The sequence below is a fragment of the Nuphar pumila genome, chromosome 13 (genome assembly GCF_984573655.1).
Source record: "Nuphar pumila chromosome 13, dmNupPumi1.hap1.1, whole genome shotgun sequence".
In the NCBI taxonomy this organism is placed as follows: domain Eukaryota; kingdom Viridiplantae; phylum Streptophyta; class Magnoliopsida; order Nymphaeales; family Nymphaeaceae; genus Nuphar; species Nuphar pumila.
In genome coordinates, this window is record NC_143261.1 from 102683224 (window position 1) to 102702148 (window position 18925).

Genomic DNA, 18925 nt, shown 5'->3' on the forward strand with positions numbered 1-18925 from the left:
TTGACTCCAAATTTCTCAACATGCACGAAGTTACCTAGGCACAATGTTTGAGATGCACATGAGTAACAGCGAAACATCACCCAATGAAATTGCTCATTTTCATGTTCTGACTTCACAAACATGTTCTCCACATATGATTGTGGAGGAGAATACTTGACAATGCCTAAAGTTGAGACAAGCCGATTATGAACGTAAAGCTGAGACAAGCCGTGAGTGCCATAACGCCCCAAAAGCATGGCACGTGATCACGAGTGGCATAAGAGGCCATGGAGCATGAAGTTGATCACATGCATTTGAGATGTGACACAGATGCTAATGAGCATGTTGTGTTGCCTTATGCCATAGCTGTCGGCATGAGCTTTCTACATAACAATGTGCATGTCACCAAAGCACCACCACAGCACATGCGACATGGCGAGCTGGTGACGAACAAAGTTCGGCACAATGTGGCAACACCATACACCCATGCAGGTCCAGTCGTTAATCATCCAATATGACCAACCTATACAGGCTGTTGGTGTTTGTGATTGGTGCAGAAAAATCTTGTACGTTAAGAAAAGCAAGTTCAGGAAAGAAAAAATGTAGCAGAAAAAAAGCCTCACAAATTACGACTCAGCTCCAACGTGAGGTATTATCAACTTGAGCAGTCTCTCTCTCTCATACGTAGATGCATGACTTGTTCATTCTTTAAAAACAGCTACTCTGTGGTACAAAATTAATTTAGTTTCTTGGCCTAGAGGTGACAGATTGGCCCCTTTACCACAAACCCTCGTTAGACCAACCATATTCTTCACTAACCAGTATGAATAAGGAGCCGTTACGCCAATGATAGCCTCTGCCAACCAGTATGAAGCAGCCCATCGATGCTTTGACACCTACAAATCAACCTCAAGACCGCTTAAGAAAGACAGCGTGAAAGGTGAGGTAGATTTTCCAAACAGTGAGCACCACGAAGGAAGTTTCTCAAGGACTCCTGCTACTTTGGGTGTAACCCTGTTGACGTCTGTTCTTAGCTTTAAAAGAGGCCTGGGCTCTGCAGTCGACGAATATGTACCCTTTTTGAACCAGAAAAGGGTTAAGCTGAACCTTGTCGGTGAGTCCTTCCCACCCGAGTACTGTATGATATGCCACCCATCCACATCACTCATATCACTCCGTGGAACCAATTCTTGAGAGTTTCCTGCAACACAAAATCGTTTAAGAATGCTATATATGCGGCTTTCTATATTAAGCATCAATAACTCTACTGAATGAACGAAATGGAGCATCAGCTGTTCTATACCTCGTAAAACAAGATGAAAGACTAACCATAACCAAATGCTTCAGCTACGTGGAAAGCAACCAAGAATATGAACATGTACACGAATCGAATAGGAAGGCAAACATGGACAGCAACACAAGGAGTGCATGGTACCAGTGACGCTAGAGAGAAACTGACCCCTTTATGATAGTGTAAGTGGGCTAACAATATTAAATTGCCAGAGATCTTTCCCATTATTCTAAGAAAATTCCAAGAATTAATGGTTCACATGCCATAAGATCAGAAGAGCAAGTGTAAACTAATTAAATACCAAGAATTCTAGAATATCAGAATGCAAAAACTGGCTATTTACGGGCAAATAAATCAAAACTCCAATTCTTGGTGCATTAATCATATAATTATGTACAGAAAAAAAAATCTTCAAACAAGTGTGTTATTGGGTAAAAACTCTCTTGAACTGGTCAACAAATAAAATGAAAAAGTCCCTCTTTTAGTTCTTGCAAGGCAATACAACTATAAGGAACAATAGAATAGAAACAAGAATAGAGCTGAATTATGCTTACAGCTTGCTGCTAGTAGACATAATTAAAATAAGCAATGGTTAAACCTAAATTAAGATACATACTATGGTCTACAGTAATTAGGATTAAGAAATAGTTTGCATATAAACAGATGGACTTTAAAAGTCAGCCTCACAAGGGCCCTTACAAACCTTCAAGCTTAAAGTTTTGAATTTCTCTTGCGTTGATAGCAAGAAACCAACGTGTTGATACTTTTGTATCAATTGATACTATCGTTACTCTGTCTTTCTCTTTGGTATCACTTTCAACATGGATTATGGGGGTGTCAGACTCACTCCATCCAGCTTCAGTATTGTCAAAACTCACGCAACCATAATGAACAGTAAAAGTGACTAGATCAACAGTTCTTCCTTTTCCACACACAAAACCTTCATCTTTCAAACTGTTGACTTCATTTATCAAGTTTCCAGGAGTCAAAGAAGATAAAGAAATATATGATACTGGATTTTGCCTGCCTTCATATTTTCCTGTTGCTTCCACAACGTGTACAACCTGAGGGCAGTAACCATATAAGTGTTTGGAAAAGGATAGTCATACATTACAGTTTGACACTTGCACAAAAGCTAAATTACCTAGGAAGAAAAGGAGACAATAAAAATACATACACCATGTTATTGGAGCCAGTTCCTTGATTTAAATATGAACATGGACACCAAAAGTATTGATTTGATAAATCTGGATGCAACTTCAAACAGCAAGGGTTTCACAAAATATAAACATACACAAAAAAAGTACCTAAATAATGAAATAGCTGATGACCTGATTGGACATTTCTACAGATATGCTTCAGCAATATATGCAAAAAAATAGATGAAAACTAGTGGAACATGAGGCAACAAAAACAGATCCATGCCTAATGAAACATGATCTAGATACCACCTAAAACAAGGTGTAAGATGGAGAGGTTTTAAGATTATAAGCACATGTTGGAAGGTCAGGATATCCAAATGGTAAACATAGCACAAAACTAAGGTGTTAGAAAATGGTATTCTACAATTCAATCACAAGAAGAGGAGTAGAAAGGAGAGAGAGATGCAGGTGGCTGCAGAAAACCCAATTAGGGTCTGCGGTATTGGCTTCCCATTAAGTATATGCTGATACAACTATTAGGGTACGAAAATACCCATTACACAACAGGTTAAAATTACAATATGTCATTAATGAACATGTGCTTAAATAAAACCGAGTTGGGTCGGGATCCCGAGATCCAGACCTAGTCGTGAATGACTGACTTCTTTTCATCCTCCCTCAAGTTATACATGGTTTTGAACCATGAACAATTTGCCTTTTAACATCCAAAATTTGTCCTTGATAAGCCCTTTTGTAAACAAGTCAGCAACTTGATTAGCAATCGGAACAAATTCTGGTTCAATTTCCTTCTCTTCGACCTTCTGTCTTACAAAATGTTGATCAATTTCAATATGCTTGGCACGACTGTGGTAGATAGAATTAAAAGACATATTGATAGCACTTTGATTGTCACATAAGAGAATGCATTTAGATATCGATTTTCCTACTTCTGTCAACAGGTGCCTGATCTATGTTACTTCGGCTTTAGCAGCTGCCATTGATCTATATTCAGCTTTTGTGCTCGACCTAGCTATGGCCTTTTGTTTTCTACTGCTCTAGAAGACAAGATTTAGGCCAATGAAAACACAGTATCCTGAGACTGACCTACGCTCATCTGGATCTCATGCCCAATCTGCATCTGTGTAAGTAAGAAGTTCATGCATGTGATGGCCATGCATACACTTTTTGTACAGATCATCTCTAATAGTTCCCTTCAAATATCGAAGAATGCGTTTAACAGCTTCCATATGCCCAATATGTGGTTCATGCATGAACTGAAATACTTGATTAACATAATAGACAATATCAGGCCGAGTGAAGGTAAGGTACTGAAGCATTCCAACTATCCTGCGATATCCTATAGGGTCCTCATACAAATCTCCATCTTGAGAACTGAGTTTCTGATGAAGTACACTGGGTGTACTTAGAGGCTTGCAATCTGTCATACTGGCCTTGCTAAGAACATCAATGGTATACTTATGTTGGGTAAGTGTCATGCCTTCAGTAGTCCTGTCAACTTCTACTCCAAGAAAATATAGCAGTTTGCCAAGATCTTTCATCTTGAATCTATGGTTCAGGAGTTCTTTAACATGTTCAATATGTCCATTAGAGTTAATGTTAATGTCATCTACATATATCAATAACAGGGTAACTATATCTTTGCTTTTGAATATGAAAAGTGAATGATCAAGAAGAGACCGACTAAAGCCATATTTTTCTACTTCAAGAGAAAAACTGTCAAACCAAGATCGAGATGCCTGATTCAAACCATATATAGCTATCTTTAACCTGCACATGTATTCTTTGGAGTTCACTTATGCGTACCCAGTGAGTTGCTCCATGTATACTTCCTCCTTCAGAGTTTCATGTAGAAATGCATTTTTCACATCCAGTTGACTGAGAGTCCTTTGATGCTCAACAACCAATAATAGTATGATCTGAATAGTGCCCATTTTCACGACCGGACTGAAGGTCTCATCGTAGTCTTGTCCTTGCTCCTTTGTGAAGCTTTTGGCAACCAGTCTAACCTTGTATCACTCAATAGTACCATTCGGCTTATACTTTATTTTATACACCCACTTTGACTCAACCACATTTTGATCGTGTGGTCTGGGGACAATATCAGTGCCACATTCATGAAGAGCCTCCATTTCTTCATTCATAGCTTCAATCCATCTCTTAGAATTTATTACTTGATAAAATGTTGTGGGTTGATCTTCCTTACCTAAAGAGGTTAAGAAGAGTTGAAAATCCATCGTGAAATTCTCATAACTAACCCACCTATCAATAGGATGTTGAGGCAAGGTAGGCCTTCTGTGAAGAGGGGATGGAATAGAAACAGAAGAAGAATTCATCTCCTGATTAGAGCTGGGGAGTATCTCCATTTCACGTCGAGAGTAAACAATGCCTTTATATGTTTCGATGGCCAATAGTGGTTTAGAAATCACACTTTCCTGAGTCCTGTGTGCAGCATCAGACACGTTTCTCTCATCTCTTTGATTACATTTTGAAGAACAAACATCATCAACACTAGAAAAGAGGCTTGAGTTCAACCAAGGGTAATAAACTTTAATTTCAGGTCAAAATTTAATTCATCAAATACAACATTCCTGGATATTTTGATATGCTTGCTCACAAGATCATAGCATATGTACCCTTTATAATCATCAGTGTACCCCACAAATCTGCACTTTAAGGCCTTATCCTGAAACTTGTGCCGCATTGAACTATCAACATGAACATAACATGCACACCAGAATACACGCAAATCATGATAATTTGGATGCACACTATGCAAAGAAAAATAGGGTGATTTGTTTTCCAAGATGTTCATGGACAATCGATTCATGACATAAACCGTTGAATGGAAAGCCTCTGCCCAGAGGGTAACGGGAAGGTATCATGCATCATGCTCATTGCACTCTCAACAATATGACGATGCTTTCATTCAACAATCACATTTTGTTGAGGTGTATGAGGATAAGACACCCGCCTACTTATTTCATTTGTCAAAAGGAAATTAATAGTCATTTGAAGAGAATTCATCCCCTCCATCACATTGGAAATAAATAATATTCTCATAGAATTGATTTTGAACAAAAGAATGAAAATTCTAAAATAACTTGAAGGTTTCAGATTTACATTTCATAAAGAAGATCCATGTATATCGAGAATAGCTATAAACAAAAATGAGATAATATCTAGTGCCAGACATGGAAGAAACTAGAGTCGGACCCCAAACATCAGAACAGATAATTTCAAATGGTCTTGAAGTTCTTTTATTAATGGAATGAAATGGAAGAACATGACTTTTACACTGAAGACAACTAGAACATTTTTTATTATCGACACTTAAATTTAGACTTGACTTGGGAATAAGACTGTTTGAAACAAGCTTATCAATAAAATGACTACTACAATGACCCAGACGACCATACCAAAGATTTGGTTCAATACATTCAGAAAGACTAAAAACACTCTCAGGAGGAACTGAAGAAGATGGTGATGTGAGCTTCAAGGTGGAATCAACAAGTCAAACACGGGTGGAAGAATTTTCTTAGAACACGTACATATTCCCTTGTCGTTTTCCTTCAGCGAGCGTTTCTCTCGTGTGAAGGTCCTTGACACGAACAGAAAAAGGAATAAACTCAACTGAAGCATTAATGCCATCTACAAGCTTAGACACAGAAACAATATTTTTCTTGATATTAAGAGCATGAATGACATTTGAAGAAGCAAGAGAAGAGTTGGACATAGGAATTACAGAGTTTCCAATGTGCGAAATATAATGGTGAGACCCATCTCCAGTGACTATACTATTTCTACCAACATAAGGAACAAGATTTAGGAGTTTACCAGCATCACCAGTGATATGAGTGGTTGCACCGAAATCAACATACCAAGTGCCTTGATCATTCTGTTTGAAATTCAATTCAGCCAAGACAAATAATAACAACTATTTGACTTCTCCACTATTCTTCAATGTATTTGTTCACTTTCTTGTCTCTAATTGCTTTTATTTATTTTGAGGGTTAAACCAGCAATTTGCCTTGATGTACCCCTTTTTGTTGCATAAAAAGCAAGTAGGTATTGTCCTCTGTCTCTGCAAATTAGGAGGCATACTGGGTGTAGGTAATATTCCATGAGTTCCTTGTCCATTCCTCTCTTGACCTCCCCTTTCTCGAGATTCATATCTGTCACGTCCTCGACCATATGTAACTCCTGTGACAAGAACATCTTGTGCTCCAATGGAAGTGTGAATACCTTCAGAGAATCCCTTCAAAGTCATCTCATACCATAAGAATTTAGCACGAAAGTCTTCAAATGTAGGTAAGTCTGGCAAACACAATAAGTAACCATCATATAATAATCGGGTTCCAGCCTGCTCAAAGTTTGTTGCATCATATCTTTGTCACTCACCGAGCAACCCATGATGGCCAACTGATCTGTGATAGTCTTTATTTTGTTTAAGTACTCCATGACAGTCATGGAATCCTTTTTCAGCATTTGAAACTCTTTCTTTAAAAATAGAACTCTAGCCTGAGAAACTTGAGAATACATCTGAACAAGACGATACCATAACTGCATAGCTGAGTAGTCATCTGGGATTGCCACAAGCACCTCCTGTGACAGAGTGGAAGTGATCTGATCTCGCTTCATTCAAGATATATACTCTAAATTTCTAACAAAGGTAATAGAAGTGTCACCCTCTCCATTCTTTCCTTCTTGTGATATGAACTTTGGAGGAACAAGAACAGAGCCGTCCAGATGCCCAGAAAGATCTTGACTTCTTATGAATGGGATGATTTGTCTCTTCCAAGTTAGGAAATTAGAATTGTTCAGTTTCTCAAACACAAGCTGACTGAAAAAGTTGGAAAAAAGACCAGACTGAGAAGAGGAAAATAAATCCATAGTCGATGGGAAGCGAAAACAAGAAAGAGTAAGAGACCAGAAAGAAGATTCACTTTAGAGCAAACAAAATAAAAATTCAGAACAGATATTTGAATTTTAGAGAACTCGACTGCCTTTTTTTTTTTTAATAATCTGCAGACCCGAGGCGGAAAACCAAACTATGCTGTGAAAACTGTTCTAAAAAAAAATAAGAATTCAATCAGTAAGAAGCACGTTACTTTGAGAATAATGTGTTTTCTTTTCCAAATGAGAAGAAATCCAAAGCAGAGAGGGGAATAAGTTCAAAAGTGATATCAATCAATCATGACAGATCTGAGATCACGTCCAGATCAGAAACTGATCTAACGTCAATTTGGAAAAACAGAAAGAACGAGTTTGACGTGATTTCAACCTTTGAAATCACGCATATATCAAATCCGATATTGTGTGATTATGTGAACTTGTTGTTTGGGTGAAGTCAGGTGCAGCAATATGAAAGGAAGAACCATAAGAGAAGAAGAAATCAGGGGAAAGAAAGAATGTTAACGTGAGCAAATCCAAGATTTTGGATTGTGGAATAAAAGAAAGGAATAATATGAATCGATAAAGAGATACCTCAGAAGAAGACAAAGAAACTTGGTTGGATGCTCATAAGAAGAACACGATCTTCAAGGTTGGATCTTCAACTTTGATACCATATTAGAAAATGGTATTCTACCGTTCAATCACAAGAAGAGTAGTAGAAAGGAGAGAGAGAAATGTTGGTGGTTGCAGAAAACCCAATTAGGGTCAGCGGTATTGGCTTCCCATTAAGTATATGCTGATACAACTATTAGGGTACAAAAATACCCATTACACAACAGGTTAAAATTACAATATGCCATTAATGAACATGTGCTTAAATAAAACCGAGTTGGGTCTGGATCCCAAGATCCAGACCTAGTCATGAATGACGACTTCTTTTCACAAGGAACAAATTGGCATGAAAATTTTTATAATCCAATCGTTCCCATACTCTCTCACCAAAAACCTAAAAAAAGTAAAACTCAACAAACCATGACACTCGAAAACAAAAAAAAAATGGAATGGAAACTTTTTCACTCCAATTATTCTCACAATTTCTGAAATACTATAAAATTAAATATCATCAACCAGCCATGGCACTGAATAAAACCAACCCTGACAAGCAACATTACATAAAACTTTGGTTACCAAGGCTAGACCAGAAAGCAATCCCATAAACAGTATGCTCTTGTGGTTAAAAAGATGGAACTCACATTGACCGCTCTAGCAATATCATCAGTAAACGGAGGTAAAAGGTTGGTTGTCACTGCAGCAAGCGCAACGACGAACAAAGCCACATTCACCATAATAACAGATTGTTTCCCACCTGTATATCCACCAAAAAGCTCAACTCTTGTCCGAAAGAGAAAACTAGAAAAACATAGACAGGACCTGATAATAGAAACAGGTTGAGTGAAATACAGCGTGAAATACAGCATGCACAGAATTACATAGTACAATCCAAGCTGGATCTGAATATTAAATAAGTCAAAAACCACATTTTCTCCTATAACCCTTCCAACCATATGTTAGATTTAGTTAGATTTAGGGTTTCTGAATTCCCTGCAGAGAGAAAAGAGGACGGTTTTGGGCTGAACACACGATTCCCAATGGGGAAAATCGTGTTTCTCTTGTAACTACATATTAACTTTACAATTAAGATACATCACGACTAAAATACCGCTCATTTACATAAAATACATAAGAGATTAATGAGGGGCATTTAAGGAAACACAACAATCACATTAGACGTGAACACAAGAGGCGTGATCATGTTGGGTGATCTGGATCTGACGTGATTTGGATCTGGACCCCTCATGCGTAAATCTGGACCTCACGCTAATACCATATTCTCAACAAATCTTGTGTAAACATTCAGCTGTTTTAGTTATTAGTATTACCACTTACCATCTTAGATTTGTTAAAGTGTTTATTAATACCACAAGCTCAAACAAAACGGTCATTTTCATGATAGTTGATTGTATGTGTAGTGACTACTCGCTGATTGTGATGCTTGATGTACTAATTTAGTCATAAATATAAAGGATCTACATATTAAAATTTGTATTTTTGATACTGAGATACTATTGTGATATTGGATGTTACTCAAACTTTTGATATGACAAAAAATTCTGCCATTGTATACATTTTTCACTCATACATGACCCTTTTCTGGTGTGACGTTCATTAAGGCACACGATTTCAGCTTTTCAATTACTATCATTTACCATTTGTAATATTGTTTATTAATTCACAAGCTCAAACAAAATGGCCATTTCATGATAGTTGATTGCATATGAATAGTTATTTTGGCTGATTGTTGATGTTTGATATGCAGGTTTTGGTCACTCATAAATTTAATAAAACTACATACTAAAATGCGTACTTTTAGTACTTACATAATACATACTGTACTTACATACTATTGCATCACTAGATTTTACTTAAATTTTTTATATCAAAAAAATTTCCATTGCATACATCATTTTCTGTTTATACTACTTTTACTATTTCCATGTAACAAAGCACAGCTGAGTCGCTGGGTCGACATGGCTGAGTCTCGCATCATGACCAATCAAGTCAAGCCATGCTTCTAGAATATCCCCATGCAAGACAACTCATGACCAAATAAGTCAAGCCATGCTTCTAGAATATCCCCATGCAAGACAACTTCCATCCAAAAAAGACAACATTTGATAATCTTGGTTACCAAGTAAGAAATCAAATCTAAGGAATCAACAAGGACCTTACTTTTATTCAAAGAAAGCTTACACATGGAGGATTCGGATTTCATGCTGTGCAGACCAGAAATAACTGAAGATTTGTATTTTCGTGGTTTTCTTAGTCAATCTAAACATAAAAAGTTTGAGGAATATCTTTAATTAGTACAAATTAGGAAGATGAATTCACATTGATCTTGTATTTGTGCATGAGTAATGATTTTACTGACACAAGCTTGGGACAGATTCAAGGCCATAGACCAAGGAATGCATCATGGACATTATTTAGGTTTGTAGCCTAAGGCAAACTAGGGGGTAGACACAATCTAGAGTTCTCTTCACTGTGAAGCATAGAAATGATTGTAGTTGTGTACAGTGTATTATTTAGAAGGGTATGCTGGTCTTTCAACAGTTGCCTGTAATGCTCGGCTAGCCTATAAAAGAACTTAACCATATAACAGAAAGGATCAAAGTAATCTTTTTTTGGTTTTTCCTTGCAAGTTTCTTCTAGATTCTTCTTACAAGAATTTAAACTATATAATGAAAAACAGAAGTAACTTTTCTGGTTTCCCTTATAAGTTTTCTCTAAAATCTTTCTCGTAATAAACACAAGTATCGGTCAGGGAATCATTCCCTAATACAACCATGAATCTCCGTCCACTGTCAGGGTTGCAGGCCTGTCTGTGACTCCTTGCAAACTCGGTCTGTCTTTGGTCCACGTTCCAGCACCAAACACAAAAGAAATGGAGTTTCCATGACATAAAGCACAAATTGGTCTAATAATTGCATAGAATAGAGCAATACAGCATCAATGTACAGATAATAAGGAAAAAGCAAGAGCATAAGGGATGCAACATGTTTGGAAGACTCCAGCCCCCAAATAAAATGCCTGGCTATATAAATGTTGAAACAACAAGAAGGATAAATTTAGACGAAGTAGCTGCAGAGTAAAGTAAGAACCTGAAGGATGCACATAAGAAAGTAGATACACAAACATGAGGCAAACAACTGCTGCAACACATGCACCAATCACAACACTCCCCAACCACTCAGGTGTACTGCCAGGGTTCCTAATTTACATTTCAAATAGAATCAGCATAACCTCAAACACGAACCAAATAGAACTATGAAACTTAATGGACAACATCTGGAATAACATTCAGCATTATTTCTGAAAAACAGATGCACTGATATAAATAGAGAAAGGTCCTAACAAGTATGCAGGTGAATCATATACTCTTGTTCTCATGAACTCGGCCAAAGAATTCCTTACACAAAATCCCACCAGAAAATCTTTGCAAAATCTAAAGGTAATATGGGCAAGTAATTGGTGCAATATACGCAACATTTTTGAGATTACAATAAGACCATACGTCTCAATGATGTCATTAACAGAAAAGGGCAAAGAAAAAGACACCAATATATGAGCTCTATCTTGGCCAAACAGAGATATCAGCACATTGTTAAAATGTATATATACATATATTGTAAATATGTATTATGTACATATAGACATATATGTATTTCTATACATATATAATATATATATATATATATGTAACTAGGTTAGTTTTTAGTTTCTTTTCTTTCTCGTTTTTTAGTTCAAGTTCAGTGTTATTAAAAACGTGCCTCAAGGCGCAAAAAGCATGCCTCGCCTCAAGGCGAGGGCCTTTGTGCCTTGAGGGGCAGACATAAAATGTAAAACCATCGAGGCGTACGCCTCATACGCTCTGAGGCATACGCCTCGAGGCGAGGCGCGCCTCAGGGTGAGGCGTGCACGCCTCATGTTGCTAATCAAATGAGGGTCAAAGCCCTCATTTGACCAAAATAAAAATGTTACCCCCGACCCTAAAGAGGGTCGGGGGCCCTAATTTATCTATCGCCTCTCTCTCTCCCTCTCTCTCGCAGCCCCTCTCTCTCTCTAGTCTCTCACAGTCTCTTCCTCTCTCTCTCACAGTTTCACCCTCGCTCGTAGTTCCTCTCTATCTCGTCTCTCACAGTCTCTCCCTTCTCGGCCTCCTCCTTCTCGCCGGAAGCAGCCGCGACGCCGGCAACCTTTGCCAGACCCCAGATAACCCCGACCCCCTGCCTCCCTCTCTTCAATCTCTCCAGCAGGCCAAAGGTTCGAACCCCAAATTAGAAACCATTTGGGGTTCGAACTTGCAACGTCCCAACACAACGTCGGCAGCCCCCCAAAAAAAAATCTTTCGGGGGGCGCTGCCCCCCTACGACCCGCTGACCGCGCAGCAGGACCCGCGTCCAGTGGAGCCCCCGGATCCCCTTACTGCAAGGGAAAAAACTCTGAATCTTTGCATTGTAACTATGTCTTTTATTTCATAAAATTTGTTTATATTTGAATTAACCTTACGTATTCACATTCATTGAGGTCGGAGTTGCAACTTCAATGCTTACTAGATGTGTAATCTGGTAGGGTTTACTTAGCTTTGCCCATGATCTGTTATCATTCACATTGAATACATTGTTAGTTTTTTCTATATTCTCCTTTTAGTGGCAAGTAATTCAAATTGGTTCCTAAATAAAAACAATTAAACTAATAATTTTCTCGTTCTCACTGACTTCATGTGTTTGTGTTTTCATTAGTTTTCAATTTATATATATATTAATTCTTATTGAATATGAATCTTTTTTTTTGTTAATATATATTTTGTTATATGTATTTTTGCAGTTGAACAATGGGAAAAGATGTGGGATGGGATCATGGAGTTAAAGTTTCAAATCTCACTAAAGATCCCAAACTCGTAGGACATGTGATTTGCAATTACTGTCATAAACAGACTACAGGAGGCATCTATAGGTTAAAGCATCACTTAGCTGGCACAAAACATGGTGTAAGCATGTGTGAAGCAATTTCACCTGATGTGAAAAGATTTTTTCAGAATCATCTAAAGGATCAGAAGCAAAAGAAACAAAAAGAAAAACAAAACAAGTTGGATATCGGGAGAAGTGTTTATTTTGGATGATCAACCGGCGATAATGTGAATAAAGAAACCAGTGGATCATGTAGTGATGCAAAAACAAGCACAGGTGGTCCTATGTACCTCTTTGTGAACAAAAAAGCACGACAAACCACAATAAACACTGCTTTCAAAAGGGATGAAAGAAAAAATGTATGTTGTTCCATTGGTAGATTTTTTTATGCAAATGACTTATCATTTAATCTTTGCAATAGCCCATATTTTGGTGCAATGGTAAAAGCTATTGCAAATTATGGGCGAGAGTTCAAACGACCTTATCACGAGATCAGAACGTGGATTTTGAAGGACGAAGTTGATTGTACTCACGAAATTTTAAAAGAGTTCAAAAAGGAATGGCCAAAGGTTGGTTGCAGCATTATGGCAGATGTTTGGACAGATGGAAAAGAAAGAAACTTAATTAATATTCTTGTGAACAGTTCATCTGGGACAGTATTTTTTAAGTCCGTTGACATCAGCGACATGAAAAAAACTGGTGCAAATTTGTGTAAGTTGTTTGAAGAAGTTGTTAAAGAAGTTGATGAAAGTAATGTGGTGCAATTCATTACAGATAATGCATCAAATTATGTGGAAGCTGGAAATATGTTAACAGCAGAAAAAACATGTTTTTGGATACCATGTGCAGCGCATTGTTTGGATCTTATGTTAGAAAATATTGGAAAGATATCAATTTTTAAAGATACAGTGGAAAAGGCAAAAAAAATTACAAGATACATTTATAGTCATGCATGGGTATTAAATTTAATGAGAAAGTTCACATAGAAGAAAGAACTTCTATGTCCAACCGTTACTCATTTCGCCACAACATATCTCACACTTCATAGTATTGAATGTTATAAGAAAGAGTTAAAGTCGATGTTCTTATCTTCAAATTTTAGATCATCTAATTACTATAAAAAATCTGATGCTAAAAAATTTTTTATATTATTCTTAATGATCATAAGTTTTGGGTTGCCATATCATATGCAATTAAAGTTACACTGCCTCTCGTGAAAGTGTTGCGATTAGTTGATGCATAAAAACCTGCTATGGGATTTTTATATGAGACAATGGCTAGAGCAAATGAAGAAATTGCTTCAAACTTTGATAAGGTTGAAAGAAAATATAAACCTATTTGGAATATCATTGATAGACGATGAGACTTGCAACTTCATAAGCCTTTGCATGCAACTGCCTATTATTTAAATCCACATTTTCATTATGCTGACAACTTCAACCCGAATGGAGAAGTGATGAGTGGCTTTTATGATTGTGTTGAAAAATTGGTTTTTGATGCAAATATTCGGTTGAAAATTACAACACAAATCGATGCATTTAAAAAGGCAAAGAGATTGTTTGGTAGAGAGGCGGCTATTACAACAAGAAAATTAAAAAGTCCTGGTAAGTTTGCAATTATGTTGTTATTTGTCAATATTTTTTTATGTTTTTGTTAATTATGACATTCTTAATGTTTTTATCAATTTTTTATTGTTTTATTTGAATGCAGCTGATTGGTGGAGTTCATTTGGGCACGAAAATCCTAAGTTGATGAATTTTGTAATTCGGATTCTAATTTTGACGTGCAGTGCATCGGGCTGTGAGAGGAATTGAAATACTTTCTCATTGGTTTATGACTTTGTATTTTATTTTTGAAATACATTTTTATAAGTTTAATTATCTTATAATTGATTATCAATGATTTGAAATTATAGGTACATACAAAATTAAGGAATAGACTTGAACAAGAGAAGATGAATGCATTCGTTTTTGTAATGTACAATATGAAATTAAGAGAGAAATATGAGGAGGAGGGCTACCAAAGACACTATATGTCTAGATCATATAGACTTAGATGATGAGTGGATTGTGGAGAAGGAAGATCCAGTGTTGCCTAGTGATCTCAATTGGTTGAAAGATTCATGGTTGGATCTGAACTTCGACATAAATACCATTGAGCATGTGCCTATTGAAAAAGTCACTTCACCTCATGATTCACAAAGTGGTTCTAGGCAAGCCCGGTCTTCAAGAGATTGAGGTAAAGCTATATTCCTTTTACCTTGCTATGAATATAAATGTATTTTTTAATTACATAAGTATTTAATACATAATTTTTTATTAAAGGAAAAAGAAAAGTAAAAGAAGTTACTGAGGACGTGGAGGAAGAAAGTGCACATGATGAAGAGTCAGAGAATGAATATGAAGGAGAACCTATTTATATGGATTCCTCAGATGATGACATTGAAGACTTAAATATTGATAATGACGAGACACAAGAAGAGCCTAGGCCCTAATTAGAAGTATGGCCATTTATATGTTTTTGGGGTCTTTGAGTTGTAATTATGAATGTTAACACTCTCATTTTGAAGAGTTTTGGATAAATATATTAGCATTTAGTTGTTAATGTTAACATGCATTTTCTAATTATGACATGATGTTGTTAGTGCTAATATGCATTTTGTTGTTAATGTTAATTTTTTATTGAATGAATGCTCATATTTTATTTCTTAGATACATAGATCAAGTTGTTGCATTAATGTTACTTTTACATGTTAATCTCATATTTTTCCGTATTTATTTGAGATTTTTTATTTTTTGTTGGTTGTTGCTTCATCAATAAAGCATTTCTTATTTATTTATAATTTTAGATAATTTTTACAGTTTTTTTAAGTTTTAATAATTTGCGCTTCGAGGCTTACGCCTCGCCTCAGATTTTGGTGGAGTGCCTCACTACGCCTCAACGCTTTTCACAACACTGTTCAAGTTGGACTAGACAACACAAGGTTGACTAGTCAAAAAGAGTCATTGGGGCTGGTCCAACGGCTTTAAATAGAGTTGTTGGACCTGCTGCAACGTCTCTATGGAGCTCCCAAGGTGTGTATACATAGGGGTGAAACCCCTCTCATTTTGTAATGCTTCTTGCATGGGTTTGACATCAATAAAATACTATTTTTATAATTAGTGAGCCTCTTTTTGTTTTCCCATTTGTAGGTTTTGTGAGTGAACCTATTTTGTGGTTCTTTGTGTGTTCACTTTGGTAATTTGGTGGATCTAGTTGTGGCTCTTTTGTGTGTCCACCTTGGTGAATTGGTGAACTTTGTTGGAGGATCTCATTTCCTTACACACATCACACATACAATTAACACTCAAAGCAAGGAATAAGGAAAAAATGAAAGTTGCCAACATCATGCACCAAACTCCTTGGCCTCCTACAATCCAATGAGCTGATAATAAGTCAAAATTAACACGTTTTGGGTAACACAACATTTAATATAGTTGACAGACATGATAAAAACTAAAGAACATGCAGGCACTTTACCACATAAAGGGCATCTAAAAAGTAAAATAAATAGCTTTAACATGGTCCACCAGAAATTAAAATCAGGCCTCATAACAAGACATCTTCACAAGTTTAGATCAAAAGTTTTTATCAATCAATCAGGGTTTCAATGGATTTATCTCAGTGAAACCAAACTCAATGTTAACAGGAAAAATTAACAGCATCCAACAAAACAATTTCTATCAGTCTTGCAAGCATCCTTCACTGTCACAAAGCCTAATTGGTGAGGAACAAAAACAAGTGCCAACAATAAGATGACTTTCATTTAACGCAAGTGGTCTAAATTTTCTTGATTTCATACCTGTCCAAATTTTATTGGATCGGTTACAGCTGGATCTAGCAAAAGTCAGTTGGATATGGGCCCCCAATATGTTTTTTAATATAAACCTAAAACAATCCTAATATTAGAGGAAAATCAAGAGGATAAAAAGAGGAGCATGATGAAGGTTGCCAGCCTAGGAAGCAAAAGCAGGTAACGATATGAGAATCGGAAGCAAAAGCAGGTAACGATATGAGAATCAGAAGCAAGAAACAAGGCATTTTAAAATTTATAAGCGAGAAACAAATAATCGATTTGAAAGTGAAATGAGAATCGAAAAAAAATGATGTGGGAATCAAACGGGAACCGAACAGAAAGCCAATAAAACTAAAATAAGAAATGACTATTCTTAAATTTCATGATTTTTTAGTGTAATAATGAAATTTGTCAAAATCTAAAAATGATGGTTACCAATTTAGAGAAAACACATGACAAACCGAGTAGAAAACGTAAGAGGAAGTAGGGCTCCACAACAAACTGAGCTAGCTTAGGCTCGGTTTGGGCTTAGCTCGAACTCGTCTATGTAACTAAATGATCCAAGCTTGAGCAAGGGCCCATGCTTGGTATAAATAAAACAAGCCGAGCTTGGTTAGGCGGTCAAGCTCGAAGATTGATTAACCCGATTAAGCTTGGTTTATATGTGTATGTAAAGGAGAAAAAAAAAAGATATGAACAATAATTGTTTACTAAGTGGGCAGAACAAAACATCTTATTCCAGTGGTTTAGCTGTTTGCCTTGAATGGGAATCAGTCCATTTCAAATCCCATCCCGTCTCTTGTCAAAACAACTTTTGAAAATTGTCCTGCTCAAACCTAGCTCGATCTCAACTCAAGGAGTTTGAACCGCGGTTGTTCAAGCTTGGCTCAAGCTTGAACAACCATTGTGAGCAACAAGCCAAGTTCAAACAGGCTAGGCTTGGCTCGAGCTCAGCTCGTGTGCATCCATAAGAAAAAGCACATGGAAAACATGAAAAGAAGCACGAGAAGCATACAGGAAGCATGTAAATAAGCATGTAGGAAGCATAGAAGAAGCATGGGAGAATCAAGATTCCTACCAAGTTTCAAAATAAAGGACTACCGCACTTTTGAAGCAAGCTTCTAGGAAGCATGCTTCCCACCTATCCAAGAAGCTTTCAGTAACTCTACAGTTTGATCCTCCACTTATCGTAGGGAACCAAGGAGGTAACAACTAAACCAACTCATTATTTCATGCTTAGTTTATTACAAAAAAGAAAAACTATAAAAAAGATAAATTAAATAAGTCAAAAGCAAGGAAGAAACTAGTCACTAAAAACCTTACCCATATAAGAGGTTGCACTTCGTCTATGTTGGTTGTACAATTGGGTTAGTTAATATCTTTGAATTTGACTATATTGGTTCTGCTTCTACGGTTAACCCCACTGGTTTTGATTGTTGGTTATTTTTTTTGTGCAGCAAACAGTATATATAACAGATTTGCATTGTACACCTGCTATGTGTGCTCTTGAACATGCACAAGTGATTTGATGCATGCCCTATATTTCCTAGCTGACAAGTAAATGGCATATCCATATTTCAGAAGATCAGAAATATTTAACACAAGTAAATGCTTCCAAGTGTCATCCTTAGTTGTTCATGGACTAATTCCAGTTAAGAATCACAAAATCATGAAAGGTAGTTGTGGTTCCCCATCACCAAATCACTAAGGGCTATTTAGCAGTGTGCTGACTATTTATCCAAGGAAGAATTTTCAAGGATAAATAGTAGAAAAGTGGAAGAAATAGTTGTGGTCTATTTCTTCCGTGTCTTATTGGGAAATGGGGCCCACACCAAAAGCAGAAGAAATAATCAGTGCAAGTTAACCATTACATCATATGTTTGTACAGTGGAACAGTACATGGAACAATTCCTAGAGAAAGTAGAGCATGAGATCTGCTGCTTTGCAACTATAGAACAAAATAATGATATTATCCGAAAAATAACTAAATAGATAGAATTCACAAGCATATCTCAGCCAAATTCAGGACAAAAATGTTTACCTGTCAAAGCGAACCATAACACCAATCAATGTTCCCAAAAATCTAATCACAATACCAGCAGAAATCAAGACTGGCACAACCATCCCCAAGACCAACGTTACAACCTTCAGCTGTTTCGGTAATCTCACAGGTGATAGTGTTGCTTCTATAAGACCATCTAGGCATTCAAACAGAAGATGTTAAACTCTCAAAGAA

At 36.7% G+C, this 18925-nt stretch overlaps 1 protein-coding gene across 1 annotated transcript in view; it reads right to left on the reverse strand.

Annotated features, from left to right (window-relative positions):
- Window positions 1-580: 580 nt before the first annotated feature.
- The window catches only part of LOC149819543 (Zn-dependent exopeptidases superfamily protein), a 53407-nt gene continuing 35062 nt past the window's right edge, over window positions 581-18925 (reverse strand). The window contains exons 9-13 of the mRNA XM_089984273.1: window positions 18731-18887; window positions 11046-11155; window positions 8580-8692; window positions 1974-2334; window positions 581-1180 (exon numbers count right to left, since the gene is read on the reverse strand). Of these exons, the coding sequence (XP_089840399.1) occupies window positions 876-1180; window positions 1974-2334; window positions 8580-8692; window positions 11046-11155; window positions 18731-18887 (1046 nt within the window). The 3' untranslated portion in view covers window positions 581-875. The remainder of the gene's footprint in view (window positions 1181-1973; window positions 2335-8579; window positions 8693-11045; window positions 11156-18730; window positions 18888-18925) is intronic.